General features: G+C 35.0%; 1 protein-coding gene across 1 annotated transcript in view; it reads left to right on the top strand.

The window, feature by feature from the left end:
- The window catches only part of LAMA2 (laminin subunit alpha 2), a 583504-nt gene that overhangs the window by 181525 nt on the left and 385002 nt on the right, over positions 1-16977 (top strand). Inside the window, exon 4 of the mRNA XM_076002974.1 lies at positions 4289-4531. Coding sequence (XP_075859089.1) covers positions 4289-4531 — 243 coding nt within the window. The remainder of the gene's footprint in view (positions 1-4288; positions 4532-16977) is intronic.

Here is a 16977-nt window from a genome sequence, read left to right as displayed (position 1 = left end):
GGGCTCTCTCAACTATGTGATGATGATGCTCAAAAGTCTCAGTAAAATCTCCAAAACACAATATTCTTTAGTAGCATTTCCTAGATTTGTCGTTCTTCTGGGGACAAAGGATCTAGGATAAAATGGGTTCCTGAGAGTCAGAGCAGAGGCTATTTCTAAAAATTCTAGACCTAGCAACACATGTGCTAATATTGGTTCTGGTTTTCAGACATACCGACAGGGGTTATAGGTCAGCTAAGACAGTCAGCCACAGAGCAGTGCCTAGAGTGGCCAAAGCCCCTAGGTTGCTCACTTTTGCCCCAGTGCTGTACAAATGTCATTTTGTCTTAGCCATGATGTGAAAAATATTGGAAAGCATCACTCTGTGTGATGATCATTGTATGTTACTTATTACTTTGGGACTGAAGGATTCTTCAGAAAGACCCTATTCTCCAACTCTACACTAAATGAGGATCAAGTTCTCAATACTCTGCTTATTATAGAAGGAATACCTAACTCAATACGACATCAGTGAAGTAATTTAATGATATTTTGTTAGGTAACATAAATGAGGAACAGATGGAATATAAAATAGAATGTTCCCTTTTTACAGTAAAATGTCAAACATTTGATAATGTTATTTTGGGCTTTTTTAAGACATCAAGCTTGTGCCCTCCAAAAGAAAAAAAAAAAATTGATATCTTAGGTTGATATCTTACCAGTCATAAAATTTTAGTATTTCTTATAATGGGCATGTTTACTTTCCTTGGTGCACACCACCACAGATTGGGGTTATATTCATCTGGAATTAAGGTATTATACTATTTATCTTGAAGAGTGTTTATAATGAAAACACATGACACAGTTAATAAAAGTACCATATATAACATTAGAGGGTTATTCTATTAGGGCCATTAAAAACTTGGAGCATAGTACTTAGACTATAACTGTTAAAATTTTTATAGTTACTCTCTGAAGCCTGCAAAGGATATTTCTGCTATTTATTGCTTTTCAATAATGCAATTTACTACATTTTAAACAATTTACTCAAAATCCACATGCCAGCTAATTTAATTAATTTTGCACAGAATGTGAAAGAATCCATAGAAAATAAATGAAAGATGGATATTGTTTTGAAATGAGACTCCTTTCATATTCTCTAAGGCAGTGACCGCTTTTCCATGTCCCGTAATGCTGGATGTTATATTGAATTATAGAAAGAGTCTGTGGGGTTTCTAGTAGAACTTTTTTCATGGATTATTTTTCATCCATTGTTCCAGAGCCAACACAGAAGCTGCTAAGTCATAAATCCATATTGTAGCTCCATGAGAACTTGGCCTCTTTCTATATTGGCTTGCTGGGCTGCTTTTTGAGCAAAGTTTTTTATCCATAACCTCAGTGTACTCTTATTTTTCTTATTGAGTACCTGTAATCTCTTGTATGCTTTGTTATCTCTTTTCTTGTTTTCTATCTTTAAAAATATCTCTGTGTGATTTATTTCTCTGGAAGGAAAGATGCTAACAAAATTTTTATAGATTCTCCCTTCCAAAAGAACACAGTGTTTGGTATTCATTATCTCATTATCTCTTTCATGGTTGCATCTTTGGAAAAGAAACATTGGGAAATAGAGGGTAAAAGAGTTTAAGTAATTTGCTCAGCTCATAGAGGCAATAGGACCAATACTCAAGCAATGTATGCCTTAGTTCCTGCAAGTGACAAAATATGCTAGTGTCAACTGGGATTCAAGTTCTAACAAACAGAAAAGACCAGTGTTAAACTAATAGCAGTAACATGGAAGCATGTTACATTGACTTGGATTATTCAACTAGATATTGAATATAATATTGATATTAAATATAAATACTGAATACTCACCATTTCAAAAGAATTATAAGAAAGACTATAGCATCTTTAAAGATGTAAAAGCTATAGCTCCTGCCTTCTAGGAACCCACAATTTAGTTATTCAAATTGTTTATCATTTTAAGACCTTGTCAGGAATATTTTGGAATTATCAGCAATTAGGACCAGAATATTTCATATTTTATAGTAGAGACAACTCTGTCTCTTCATTCTATAATATTAATCAATTGGCACTTTGGAGTGAATTTTTATATAAAGAAGTTCCATGTGATGAACTGTTGAATATGAATTGTCTAAAAGTAACAATCTCTTATAACCAAAAAATACATAAATAGCAAATATTTTGTATAATGGTTGATGGAATGTGATCTATCTTACTCTCACTTTTGTCCTTTCTCTAATACCTATTTTATTGTAATTTTTCTTTATTTTAAAAATGATTTTATTAAGAAGACATTTATGTTAATACACACAATATAGCAGAATGTCAGATGAAAAATAAAAGTCCTGCTCTTTCTTTCCTTGACTGTTCATTCCCAAAGCCCAGCGGCCACAGCTTTAACATGTTCATGTATATCCTTCCCGCAAATGTCTAAGCATATTCAAGTATTTATATGCACTTACACAGATATGAGTGTCTATCTGCAATTTAAATACTTATCTGTAAACCTTTGTAAGTATAAATCCATCAATATTTCCTACATGCAGTGATACTCAGTACAACAGAAAGATCAAGGCCCAAACCAATCAGAACAGATGTCTTGGCTGTTTCCTGGTATGCTGGGATTAATCTGATGGTCTCAGAGTAGAGGAGGCATTTGGAAAGTTGGGCAGCTGTGGTTTGCCAGCAAGTGCAGAAGCATTTCAGTATTTTAATCACTGGTTTTTCTGCAACTGTGCCTAAAAGGCAAATACTAGCCCTACTTTTAATTATTTGATGGCCTGCGATTTTCCCTGCACTGCACACAAGCGTGCCTGCATTCTGGTAAAGATCTCAAAGGACAAGCATCAGAGCCACCTGTAGTGCCCTTCTATACCAACTTTTCATATTTTTTAATGCAGTCCCTTAAAGTATACCATAGATGCTATATATATATTCATGAATGTACCATGCCAAAACTAGAAGGCAGATAAAATTTATTTCTAGAACATTCCTTTCAGGATTCCCTCTACAGCTCAGCAGGCTCTTTAATAGCATTGTAGTGGGCCTGTCTTCCCAGTTGTGCCCCACCAGTGATCCCCAATCACTCAAAGCTTGGAGCTGTCCAGCTTTCCATATCTCATAGCATGTACTGGTCAAGAACATATACTGCTTTATTAATATAGTAATTTTCATATGTAATAGTGAGTTATTACAATATATTAACAATCTATTGATGGTGGGACAACAATTTAAACTAGTTTATATCTGTCTTACTACCCAGGACATTGCACATAAATGTCATTCAGTAATGTCTGTGTGTTATTCTTTTGGACTTTTGGATGCATTGGTAAAAATAGAGATATGCATTATCACAAAATATCTAGGATATTTCTTTTTTTATGTCTCCAAATTCTATGCTAATTTGAAAATAAAGATCAGTACATTCCTCTCAATTGTCACTCTGTTGACTTATAGTAATTATGCCTCTTCCCCCTTCCTTTTTTTTACACGTTTGTCTCTTGTAAAGATATGGCTACAGAAACCTTTCATTTAATGGGTTCGAGTTTCAATCAGTTGTTTTCAAGTTACTGGAATTTCTTCACCATTATTTTCTATTTTAGGATGTAGAAGAATTGACATTTATTATTTACTGCTAAGTTCTTGGCCAGGTACTTTGCATACATTATCTCATTTAATCCGAACTGTCTCTCAGTGGTGTGCTTATTATTGACCTTAATTCACAGAAAAGGAAGATAAGAGTTTGAAAAGTAATCTTCCCAAATTCATTTAAAGGCTAGGACCACAATTTGAATATAGGAATATGCCTATGTTGTTTTGGTGTACCACACTAACTTCATCTAAAGGGTACTCTTTTGAGGATTAAGTGAAATAAGTAAACATATTTTCTAAACTATCAAGTTCTGTTCATACATGAAATTTCCAAATCGTGTTTTATAGTCACTAATATAGTAAGGTGAGTAAATTGGTATGTAATAATTTAGATGGTAATGATTATAATGGAACATTCAAAATCAGGTGAAATGATGTCAGTGAGCTGTTAGAGAAGTGAAATCCAGTCTCAATCCATTTCTTTTAAAGCCATGGCTGTCAAAATGAAACATTTCTTTTTAGCAAAAAGTTGTTAATATGAACATGCAACAGTAAAATCATTTCAGAGAACATAATAGGGTTATAGGATAAAATCTGAAATATAATCTACCATAGCATTTAGCCTTATATTTGACATAAAGTAGTGAGAGTACTTTGGAATTCAAATTTCTCTTGTTGTGTTACTCTTCCCCAGGTGTTCCAGATTGCATATGTCATTGTGAAAGCAGCTAACTCCCCTCGGCCTGGAAACTGGATTTTGGAACGCTCTCTTGATGATGTTGAATACAAGCCGTGGCAGTATCACGCTGTAACAGACACAGAGTGCCTTACCCTCTACAACATTTACCCCCGCACTGGACCGCCATCATATGCCAAAGACGATGAGGTCATCTGCACTTCTTTTTATTCCAAGATCCACCCCTTAGAAAATGGAGAGGTAAGATGAGAAAACTCACCATTTAAGTACATTTAAGATGGCAAAATAGCCTTGTCAGAAAGACCTGAATATATCAGTAATTAATGTCAGAGAGATTTTAAAATAGGATTTAGCAGAAGTACATTTAAATGAGTTATTAAATAAAAAAGAAAAACCTGAGGTGATTAGAATTTTAACTACCTTCATGTGTCTCCCATCTCCAATAAAGATCAGAGAAGAGGAGATGGGTTTAAGTTGGAAAGTCAATGATTAATTTTACATATAAAGAGACTTTCTCAACAATGAGGATTACTAATGATTAGAAAAGGATTGGAGACCTTAAAGGCTGCCTTACATTTGTGTGTACTCTGGTCTGAAGATGGAGACAAAAGAGATGAATTTGTGAAGAAATATAATCCTCATGAAAGACCCAAATAAAAAGTGATTCTGTCAGTTTGAAAGTTTTCTTGCTATCACCATATAGGGCTACAGTGGGGTTTCTTCCTTGGGTCAGGCTTTGCAGAAGAGTAATATGCAGGAAATCTTAGGTTCTCCATATGTACAAGCTAGGTTATATGCTTAATTCAAATGTGTTCTGCTTCTCTACAGTGTCTTTTTTTTCCTGTGGTTAAGATTTTAGATTCATTCATTGGTTTTAAGCTATAGATTCTAAGCATGGCTTCACCTGTTATTAGTTATGTGTTCTTGATCCAATCACTTAAATTCTCTGTGCTAAATTATCAGTTTTATTTCCCATAAATTGGGAACTATTAATAGTTTTTATCTCATATGATTGTCAAGGTTAAATGAATTATAATATTTAATGTATTACAACAGTACTGACATATACCTAAGCACTCTATAAGCATCAACTATGATAACAATAACTACTATGATTATTCTTAGTCTTAGTCTTAGTCTTAGTCTTAGTCTTAGTCTTAGTCTCTTCTCAAATACCCAAACATTGACTTTATGATTCTCTTGGACTCTCTAATCCCTCTTTATTATCTTTCCCTAGCATGTATCCCTTTAGCATATGTGTCCTTTCATTCTACCTCTTATATATTAATACATCTCCATTTATACTCATGTCTGATATTGCCTCCTCATTATTCCACATATCTGGCTGAAATCATATATTCACATTTTTCAGAAAACCCATATTCATACTCTAGCATGCCCACCCCAGCCAATCTAGAGTTACCGCCGAACACTTCTGGGGAAAAGTTAGGTTTTTGACATAACTCTAACAGACTCCCTTTGACACTACTATTCTTATGAATATATATTGATGCTGCGCTATATTTCAAATTCCATGTTTGAAAATGCCAGTTTTGGGGAAAAACATTACAAATGGTGCTCTAACCAGAGATCTCAATCTGCCAAATGACAAAGAGTCAGATGCAGGGACTTGAACAGCTGTTCAACCTGCTTTGTGCCCAGAGGCATCCAATTCCTGGCCAGTTTGGCCTGAGGATATGGGAGTAGGAAGTGTGGAGAATATATTTGAATTGGATTTATTATTATTTTTTTCATTTTTTTTTATTTCGGCATATTATGGGGGTACAGATTTTAAGGTTTCAATGAATGCTCTTTCCCCCCTTCCCCCCACAAGTCTGAGTCTCCAGCATGACCATCCCCCAGATGGTGCACATCTCACTCATTATGTATGTATATACCCGCCCCCCTCCCCACTGCCCAATACCCTATTACTGTAGTACCTATGTGTCCACTTAGGTGCTGCTCAGTTAATACCAGTTTGCTGGTGAGTATATGTGGTGCTTGTTTTTCCATTCTTGGGATACTTCACTTAGTAGTATGGGTTCCAGCTCTAACCAGGAAAATATAAGATGTGCTATATCACCATTGTTTCTTAGAGCTGAATAGTACTCCATGGTATACATATACCACATTTTATTAATCCATTCTTGGATTGATGGGCACTTGGGCTGTTTCCACAGCCTTGCAATTATGAATTGTGCTGCTATAAACATTCGAGTGCAGGTGTCTTTTTTGTAGAGTGTCATTGGATCTTTTGGGTAGATGCCCAGCAATGGGATTGCTGGATCAAATGGTAGATTCACTTGTATCGCTTTAAGGTATCTATCTCCATATTGCTTTCCACAGAGGTTGAACTAGTTTGCAGTCCCATCAGCAGTGTAGGAGTGTTCCTCTCTCTCCTCATCCACGCCAGCATTTATTGTTTGGGGACTTTTTGATAAAGGCCATTCTCACTGGAGTTAAGTGATATCTCATTGTGGTTTTGACTTGCATTTCCCTGATGATTAGAGATGTTGAGCATTTTTTCATATGTTTGTTGGCCATTCTTCTGTCTTCTTTAGAAAAGTTTCTGTTCAAGTCCTTTGCCCACTTTTTAATAGGGTTATTTGATTTTTTCTTGCTGATTTTCATGAGTTCTAAGTATATTCTAGTTATCAGTCCCTTATCAGATGCATAGGATGCAAAAATTTTCTCCCATTCTGTAGGTTGTCTGTTTACTTTCATGACTGTTTCTTTGGCTGTGCAGAAGCTTTTTAGTTTGATCATGTCCCATTTATTTTTGTTGCTGTTGTGACTGCCTTTGGGGACTTCTTCATAACTCTTTGCCTAGGCCGATGTCTTGGATAGTGTTTATGTAAACAGATGGAAATCCATACCATGCTTGTGGATCGGCAGACTCAACATCATCAAAATGTCTATACTACCCAAACTGATCTACAGATTCAATGCAATACCTATTAAAATCCCATTAGCATTCTTCACAGATATAGAAAAAATAATTTTACGCTTCGTATAGAACCAAAGAAGACCCTGAATACCAAAAGCAATTCTAGGCAACAAAAACAAAATGGGAGGTATTAATATGCCAGATATCAAACTATGCTACAAACCTGTAGTAATTAAATCAATCTGGTATTGGCACAAAAATAGGAATATTGACCAGTGGAACAGATCTGAGAATCCTGATATAAAACCATCTTCATATAGCCATCTAATCTTTGACAAAGCAGACAAAAACATACGCTGGGGAAAAGAATCCCTTTTCAATAAATGGTGCTGGGAAAACTGGATAGCCACTTATAGAAGGCTAAAGCAGGACTCACACCTTTCACCTCTCACAAAAATCAACTCACGCTGGATAACAGACTTAAACCTAATGTATGAAACTATTAGAATTCTAGAGGAAAATGTTGGATTTTTATTATTTTTATCCTGGATCCAGTGTTTACCCAGGACTAGTAATTCTCTAATATTTTTAAAGCTATTCTTTACCTGTTAAAAGATGATCCAACTCAGAAATTGGATGAACAATATGAAATACACTTGGGTATGTATGTAACATATGAGTTAAATGAAAATCCCATAACCATTTTCTCTCTACATTAATGGTGGTTCTCTGTCCTTTAGACCACATCAACCTGCCAGCATGGAACAAACAGATGTGTTTGTTTCTTTTTTAACTGATTATATTGTTTTCACTCCTAAACAACATTCACTACAAACTGCTTATTGATAGTGACTATTAAGAGCAATTAATTCAACTTTCTCTGTGATATGCTTCCCAAATTCTATTTGTCTCTTATGGGTAGTGGAAAAAATGATGAACAGAATGAAATTCAGCATATTTGAAGTAGAATGATCTCTTATGAGCTTTATGCAAGAAGAAGAAGAAGAATTATCATTATTATTATTATTAAATTCAGACCTGTCCTAGACTATTTGCTTATTTTATGTAACTTACTTTGTGAAATATGTTACTTTTGGGAATACATAGGCCTGGAGAAGGCAGGAGATATTCCCTAAGACACCCAGCTCAACTGATAACAGAACGAAGAATCCAGATCCTCTGATTCCAAGGTTGATGTTTCTTCCATACTCTAATAAAGACTAGAAATTGATTTTTAAACATTTGTAATTTCTAAACTCAAAAATGGTTCAGAGGAGATATACTGTTGCTGGATCTAGTATAAGTAGAAAGAGTCTTAATTCAGAGATATAGTAGAGAAAAACATATATGGGATTAGAAGACCTGGGTTCTAGTCCTGGTTCTAGTTTTTTGTGGGACCTCTTCAGATCAATTAATCCCTCTGAGATTGAATTTCTTTAATAGATGAATTAGTTTAATACATAAATTGTTCTATGAAATCTTTGTGTTTTAAAGTAATATAATTTTGTATATCATAAAATATTTGAGACTATTCTGAAAGTTTTGGATGTTTGTCTCCAACATTTCCCACACTGGTGACTGTGAAGTAAATCTTACTCTCACTCTTTAGCTTTTAGTATTAAAATGATGACTTTTGGGTAATCTCTGAAATATAACTATTAGGTGGTTATGTTCAAAACTTTCCAGAGAAGTGACAGGTAACAAAAACAAACATAAACTAGTAAATAAAACATAGGTGCTACAACAGATATGTGTACGGAGAATAATAAATATCCCCCATGGGTGAATGGAAGGAGCTACATTGAGAAGACAACTACTCAGAATACAGGGAAACTCCCAACAACTCTTAGTATCTCAAAAGATTCAAGCCCAATATCCAAATTGATCTCCAATACTGTGTATGTGTTAAACCAGGTACGTTAACAGAAATCACCTCCATTGTTAAGGATATTGTTATTAGGTAGAGAATTCTAAATTTGCAGTTCTTTTGTTTTGGCACACTTTATATTTTTTCTGGTTTCTATTGTTTATGTAGACTGTAGTTATCTAATTACTGTCCTTCTGACTTACTCCTAGTTCATTAATTCTCTCATTAGATATATAAAATATGCTATTGAAATTATTTATAGAATTCTGTATTTTATTTATTATATTTTTCAGTTTCTGGAATTTCTGGGGTTCATTTTCAAATAGAAGTTTAGAGTTTCTAGTTTTGTATTGAAAATTTATATTTCTATTAAAATTTTAATGTAATAATATCATTTATTTTAAATATCTCCTTGAGTATAACCTAATAATTATTTAAGAGTTTCTATTTGATAATTCTAATATCTGGCCTTTGTGGATATATTTTGGTATTCATTTCATCTGCTGATTCTTTTTATTCTATCTTATATCCTATATGCTTGATTACCTTTGTATAGCATAAATTGTATTTGCAAAAGTATTTGTAGAAATAATTTGAGGGCTAAGATATTTTCTTCATCCTGTGAGGATGCTTCTGCCAGGCAATGGCAATCTGGATCATCTTAATCCAATGTCAAGGATTCAAATTTCTGGGACATTCAAATGATTCAAAGCTTCGCTGTAACCCGACGACAGCTGGTTTAATTCCAGTTTACCCTGATTCGTAGGCTGCCTGTCTTTGGAATCCAAGCCAACGTGTGTGGGATTTACAAAGTCCCACGCTTACATGTCCTGGAATCCAACTTTTGTCCTCCTAATACAGCAAAGCTGTCTAAAGTGCTGCTCAATATCTCAGCTGTGTCTCTAGACAGGGAAATGCCCACAGGACAAAAGCTGTCATAATATACCAATCACCTCCCTAGACATCTTTCTTCTCCTTGATATTGAGAAGGTTATTGTTCACTCTCTTGATAGCTCTCAGGTGGTTTTCAACAGATGTTTTTGTATATTTCATCCAGTTTGTCTAGTTATTACTGAGAGTGTTGACTATAATTATATAATCTATAAAAAGAAGTAAAGTTGCATATGCATTTAACTTTTAAAATTTTGGAGTCATGTTAAATTTACATAAATGTAGGAATATTACAGAGAATACCCTATCCTCTTCACACAGCTACCCCTAAGAATATCTTACATAATCACAACACATTTGTTAAAACTAAGAAGTTAAACATTGGTACCTCGCTATTAATTAAACCACAGACTTTATTCAGGTTTCATTAGCTTTACCATTAATGTCTTTTTTTTCCCCCTCTCTCCCTTCTGGGATCCAATTCACGATACTATGTTGCATTTAGACATTGTGTCTCCATAGTCTCCTCTGGTCTGTGACAGTTTTAAGAGATATTACTACTCAATTTGGGTTTGCCTGATGTTTTCTCATGTTATACTGAGCTTCTGGGTTTGGGGGACAAATACTAAGTAAATAGCTTTCTCATTACATCACTCATTTATCTTTATATGCACATCTCTTTTGTTTATTTCCTTTCCGTTGTTTTACGAGTCTTATTAGGCTACAAGATAAATTTTTATTTTGGACAACAGTGTCTAAATATTTATCATGATTTCTATTAAAAATATATATTTTTGACTAAACATTGAATGATTATTTCCTTGCAAACTTTCAAAATGTCCCTTAGATATGTGTAAGTTAGAAAAAAGAAAAATCAGAATAGAGTATTTTTAAGGCCCACGTGTGAAATGAGGTATTATAAAATAAACATATCTCGATTATAACACACTAATTAGACAACAATGTTTATGATTTAGGCAGGGGGCATGAATAGAAAATAGTCTTCTTGTGACTAATGCCAAATCTACTGAGTCTAAGGTTTATTACATTGTCAGTTGTCTGGAGAATTTTAGCGACATGTGCCAACATTTCAGGTGAAAAGTACATCATTTTAGAGCCAAAAGATACCTTAGGTAATTTCCTCATTGATCTATTAAAGGATATTATAGCCCTAGACTTCAGCCTCTATATTGAAACTTAATACTGCCCTGTGTCCACAGTATCACTGGAGATGTCTAGCTTTTCCTTCTGTCCTCCTTAGTCTTAACTGCATCATCTCTGCTTATTTCTTCAGCTTTATTTTTGCTCCAGCCACCCCCATCCCTTCCCTCCATGTTTTGGCTTGGCCCCTCCCCTATCCACTTCTCTACATTGCCTTCAAGTGATCCACGAAAGTTAATCATGTGTATTTACCAAAAGGGTGCTTTAGGGCATATACCCAGTCTCCTAGAGAATGCAAGGTTCAACACACCAAGAAAGAGCTTAACCCTGCAGTCTAGCACTTTGACCCTGTACGCAAAGGAAGAAGAAAGGCTCCCTCTGAGCTATGAAATAATCATAAGGCATCAAGTCTCAAGGCTTGCCAAAGGAGAGATAATGAAGGGCAAAGGAGAGATAATAATATGGCCCTGTATGTTGTTATCCAGGCTGCAAGCAGAAGGAGGCTTTGAGTAAAAACCTTAAAATGGTTTCATTTTAGAAGGGCAATTCTGTATCATCAGTGGCAAGAGAGGACTCAGCAGGACCTCTGCCTTGCCTTTCTTTGAAAGAATGATACTGAGCTCCCTAGTAGGAGTTGCAGGGTGTGAAGCAGTAGACGGCGGGGGTCTCCATTACTTTGAGGGCAACCACAGGAAAAGCTCTGGTGGGAACAGCCACACACACATGCCTCTCCAGCAGTGCTGCAGGGAGCCAACTTATCAAGGCCTACTACTCTCAGCCGAAGGGTTACCTCTGCCAGTAGCAGTTGCCCCAGATGCTACTGAGAACTGCTAACAAGAACTGCCACTTGGAGGTACCACTGAGCACTTGGCTTTTAGAAATCACCTAGGAATGTTTATAAAATAGCTATTCCCAGACAAGAGCTTTTAATTCAGTATATTGGGGAGGAGCTTAAGAAGCCCTGTGTATATTTTAAACTAGTATTTCTGATGATTCTTATGTCTCTCCTCTTGGCTTATTCTTCAGATATTTCTAGCCTTCTTAAATCTTATAGGAGAAGAACAGGGCAGCAGTTATTTAGGGAAAGAGTATTAATCCTTCTAATTACTTTCAACTGAAAAAAGAGACTAATTTTTCTGTTAGAAAACTTGATAGACTTTTGGTGGATCTGGGCGGGTTTGAGTTGACTAAATAAACTTTGAGCTATAACTATGTTATTGATGGTTGAAGAGGTGGCTGAGAGAAGAATGACAGTCATAATATTAAGGATGGGCTATCTAGATGGCACTGCTTTAGGGATGCTAGAATTAAAATTATAAATTATATAATTATAAATGTTTTTCTGTTACATGAGAATCTCCCTTTTCTATAATTAGAATTATTACTTTTAATTTCTTTGGATTGTCTCTAGATTGCTAACTAAATATTCATGGTTACCATAGTGATTTGCTTCAATTTCCTCATACAGAGACCTTTAAGTTATTTACATATGATTTCCTTTTCTTGTTACCACAACCTTCCCACTCTTCTGGACTGCAACTCAATGGAATTTAGATTCGCTTTGATTTTGCTTTTGAAACATGGCAGGCTTGTATAAAAATCCCTAGAGAAACCATCATTAAATCTTGAAGATACTTTTTTTTTTTTTTTTTGGTAAACTGTATGTGGAGCTTTGATATTATTTTGATTTCCTATGTGACAGAATTTTATATATACAGACAGAATATTCGTCTTCCTCTTTTCATCACCTGACATTGCGTGATCCTTAGAATTGCAAATACTGGAGAAGGAAGTCACAAACCCAACAACATATTAAAAAATGTTTCAGAGATTCCTTTTTGATATAACATTGTTAAGGCCATAACACAATTTCATGTGTGAGTTTGTGTAGAACTGGGGGAATGGAAATGAGGAACTAGCCTTTCTCAATTACCCTTGGAATTTCTCCTTAAGAGAGAAGCAGCAGAGTATTATTAATTAGTATCAGTTATGAATAGAAATTTAAGTAAATAATTATTTGGGGTTTCAGACTTCCTTTCTCTAAAAATCATTCTGGTGTTGTCCAACACGAGGCCAGTTAATACCTGGAGCAACAACATGAAAGTGTCTCCTTCGGTGAGGTTTCCTATGGAGTCCACCAGGAAGTGAAATGTTTTCACTCCAGCTGGACTACACAGAGCACTTGAAATATTTTGGGATCATACACACACAAAATATATAATTTATTTAAGGCAATTTATTGTATCTAAAAACTATATCTTTGTAATAAAATAAAGGTAAAATTAAGAAGATCATATTCCTCCTTTTTCTCTGTTGATCAGTTTGAGACTCCTCTCCCCCTCCAAAAAACATTGCGCCTAGAATGTATCAGCGAATCCTTATTAAATTAGTACAGTATTGTTGAAAAACAAAGATGGTAGAAGAAACTAAATAAAAATGGAATCCTGAGAAGATAACATTAATATTTAAGAGACCTGGTTATCTCAGTATTCTGGAATAGGATCCACTCAAATGGAATAGAAGGGTAATAAGTTTCTGTGAGGCTAAGTAAGGAAGTCCAGGGTTGTGGTAGAAGGCACAAAAGCACTCTTTTGGGATGTCCACTAGATTTGGCTTTCAGAGAGCTCTGCCAATGATTAGCAATGGGGCTTGAACAGGCAAGCAAACTATCTATTAAAAATATGTACCCCCACTACCAGTTCACTTGGCTATAACGAAGATCAAATTAAATTATTTATGGCAATGTCTCCTTGTAACCTCTATAATATGATAGCACATTCTCTAGGTTCAATAATTAATATTGACTTAAGCCCACCCCTAATTGTGGAATGACTGAACTGGCTCAGCCTGGAATGGGAGTAGGGAGTGTGGAAGGTACAGACCCTGCAGTGTGGGGTCATGGCTAGGGGAATAGGCTATTAAATAAGACTGAAGGAATAAATGAAGCAAAAGACCATGAGCTTGCTAAAGTTTAAACGACTGGAAGAAATCGGTGAGGGTCTCAGTGCTAATGTGAGGTTAATCCAGGGCCAGGGAGAAAATAACAATAATAATAATTATAATAGCTAACAGTTATTTTATGGCAGTGTTATTCTAAAAGTTTTACAAGCATGAACTCATATGCACTAATACTTGTCCCATTTTACAGCCGAGAAAAAAGTGGTATAGAGTGGTCAAGTAACTTTCCAGAGTTCCATAGCTAGTAATTTTCTAGCTATGTCCTAGCGTGTCCTCAGAGCACCAGAAAAGTACAAGACTTCAAGTTTTCTTCTATTTCTGGGGTTTTCTGGAAAATACGCTGGGTACGGCAAGCCAGGGAGTGCCACTTGCTAGCAGTTTCTGATTTCTGTCTGTGTGAGGTTGCACAGGCCTGAGTTTGGGCTGCTGTCTATGTTTTCGTTTCTGGGTTTTAGTTGTTTCATGTTTTACATTTTAAAAAAATTCTTTGTGTTACCTTTTTTCTGATGGATAAATTACTTCTTTTTTGTATCTAATTCTTTTAAACTTCACTTTAACTCTTATTTTCTTAACCTTTTTTTCTAGCTTATTTTTCATCTCTTTAACAATTTTACATTTCTGATTTTAAGAGTTTTATCTTGGCATATTTACATTTATCATCTTGTTTTTCTTCTCAATTTTTATTCTGGTAAATTATTTATATTTCTTTATGTTGCTTTTGTAATGTTTATTTTATTTTTGTTTTTGGAATGTTATGTGTTCTAATTGTATTATTTACTTGTCAGAATTTTTTTCTTTAGAATTATTTTTAATTCTTTTATCTCAAACAACTTTTTCTCTTAATTTCACCAATTTTGTTATAGCTTAAATTTTAAGGTATTTTGCATGTTTTGATCATTTTACTTTTAGCTTTTTTTGTACTTTTGATTAAATATAATCCTTAGTATTCCATGATATGTGTGTGTGTGTGTGTGTGTGTGTATATATATATATATATATATATATATATATATACACACACACCTGGCCTGATTTGATTTTCATGAGAATCAAATTAGAGGAGATCCAGTGGAAGCTTTATAAAAAGGGTTTGAGAGGTCAGGCATGGTGGCTTATGCCTATAATCCCAGCACTTTGGCGGCTAAAGCAGAAGAATTGCTTGAGGCCAAGAGTTGCAGACCAGCCTGGGCAGGCAAGATAGTGAGACCCCCATCTTGAAAGAAAAGAAAAAAAGAGAGTGAGAGAGGGGGGAGGGGAAGAGAGAGAGAGAGAGAAAGAGGAAGGAAGGAAGGAAGGGAGGGAGGGAGGGAGGGAGGAAGGGAAGGAAGGAGAGAAAGAAAGGAGAGAAAGAAAGTAAGAAAAGTTTGGCCCGGGGTATGGTGGCACATGCTTAAGGATCACTTGAACTCAAGAGTTCAAAGTTGCAGTGAACCATGATCTCCCCATTGCACTCCAGCCAGAGCAACCGAACAAGACCCTGTCTCAAAAAAAAAGGCATTACTATTCAAATTTAACTTCTTAAGCACCTTGGTGGTATAGTGGTAAGCGTAGCTGCCTTCCAAATTTAACTTCTTTCCGGGTACGCTTATGGAATGAGCTATTGATTTTAACTGCTCTCCAGGCATGGTTATGGAATGAGTCTACTAGTGTGTGAGTGTCCCAGGGGCCACCCTATATTAAATAGGTGAATGATAAATGAGGTAGTACAAGGTTTCTCATCAGGAGCATTTTAAGGACAGAATACGTTGATTCTCTGTGAGTGTTGGGAATTAGAGAAGTGAGAAGATGTTGGACAATGTGTTACTCTCATAAGTCAACAACAGAATCTGTGTCGTGTGCCTAAATTGTAATTAGAACTCCAGAACATCTCAAGTATTGTATACAGGTGTCAGTTTTGACCACAAGTTTTAATGCCCCACCTAGAAGCTCTCTAGCTCTCTGTGTGTGAGAATCTTTTCTTGTCCATTTCCATAAGAAAGAACTTGATGCTGTGTTAGACATAGTTGAACCCCATTATAATGACATCATTACTTTTAAAATAGAATTCTCAAATGCTGTAATATATAAATCTTTTTCTGAGGTCTTTAAAATTGGTTGCCAATATCAATTATAAAAATATACTTTTACAACACTGATAGCCATTTTATACACATAATAAGTGAGGCTGTAGAAATTAGGTTTTTTTGTTTGTTTTTTAGATAGGGTCTTGCTCTGTTACCCTGGTTAGAGTGCATTGCTATCATTGTAGCTCACTGCAGTGTCAAACTCTTGGGCTCCAGTGATTGATCCTCCTGCTTCAACCTCCTGAGCAGCTAGGAAACTAGGGTTTTAAATGACTTAAAAGAGATTTATTTCTTCAAACTATAGGCAATTATATCAATATTGTATTTGACTGAGATTTAGTAATTCTCCATCTTATAGTTAATTTTATTAAAAATATTAAGTAAACCAACAGGTGAATAGATTTTTGGTTCAGCAAAAGTAAAAATGTATGTTTTTCTTTTACTTTGGCTCTAACTAATTCCTTCTGTTTTTGTTATTATTAATTAATTCCTTAGGTAAAATTCTATCTGGACTGAATTGACATCATCTACCCTACTGTCAGAAAAGACAGCACTCTATACTCTAATTTACCAATTTGCTAGTCTTTTGGACTTTTCTTCAAAACTGTCAGTTTTGATCTAAATAAACTTCAGATTTCATTTTTTTACACTAGTTATTTGTGTATAAAGGACACTTATGTTTTCATACACTCCACTCTTGGTCATTGGTAAAATCACTATCATCTTGTAAGGAAATTTGCAAAGGACCAAGTAAGACTTAATATTATAGAGACTATTCACTCTAGCATATGCATCCAATAGCACTTCTTTTCCACATAAGTATTACAGAGAGAGACACACAAACATTTAAATATACTAG

This window comes from Microcebus murinus, chromosome 5 (assembly GCF_040939455.1).
Source record: "Microcebus murinus isolate Inina chromosome 5, M.murinus_Inina_mat1.0, whole genome shotgun sequence".
Taxonomy (NCBI): Eukaryota; Metazoa; Chordata; class Mammalia; order Primates; family Cheirogaleidae; genus Microcebus; species Microcebus murinus.
The sequence above is the reverse complement of the archived record's forward strand: the minus strand, read 5'-3'. Positions and strand labels throughout refer to the sequence as shown.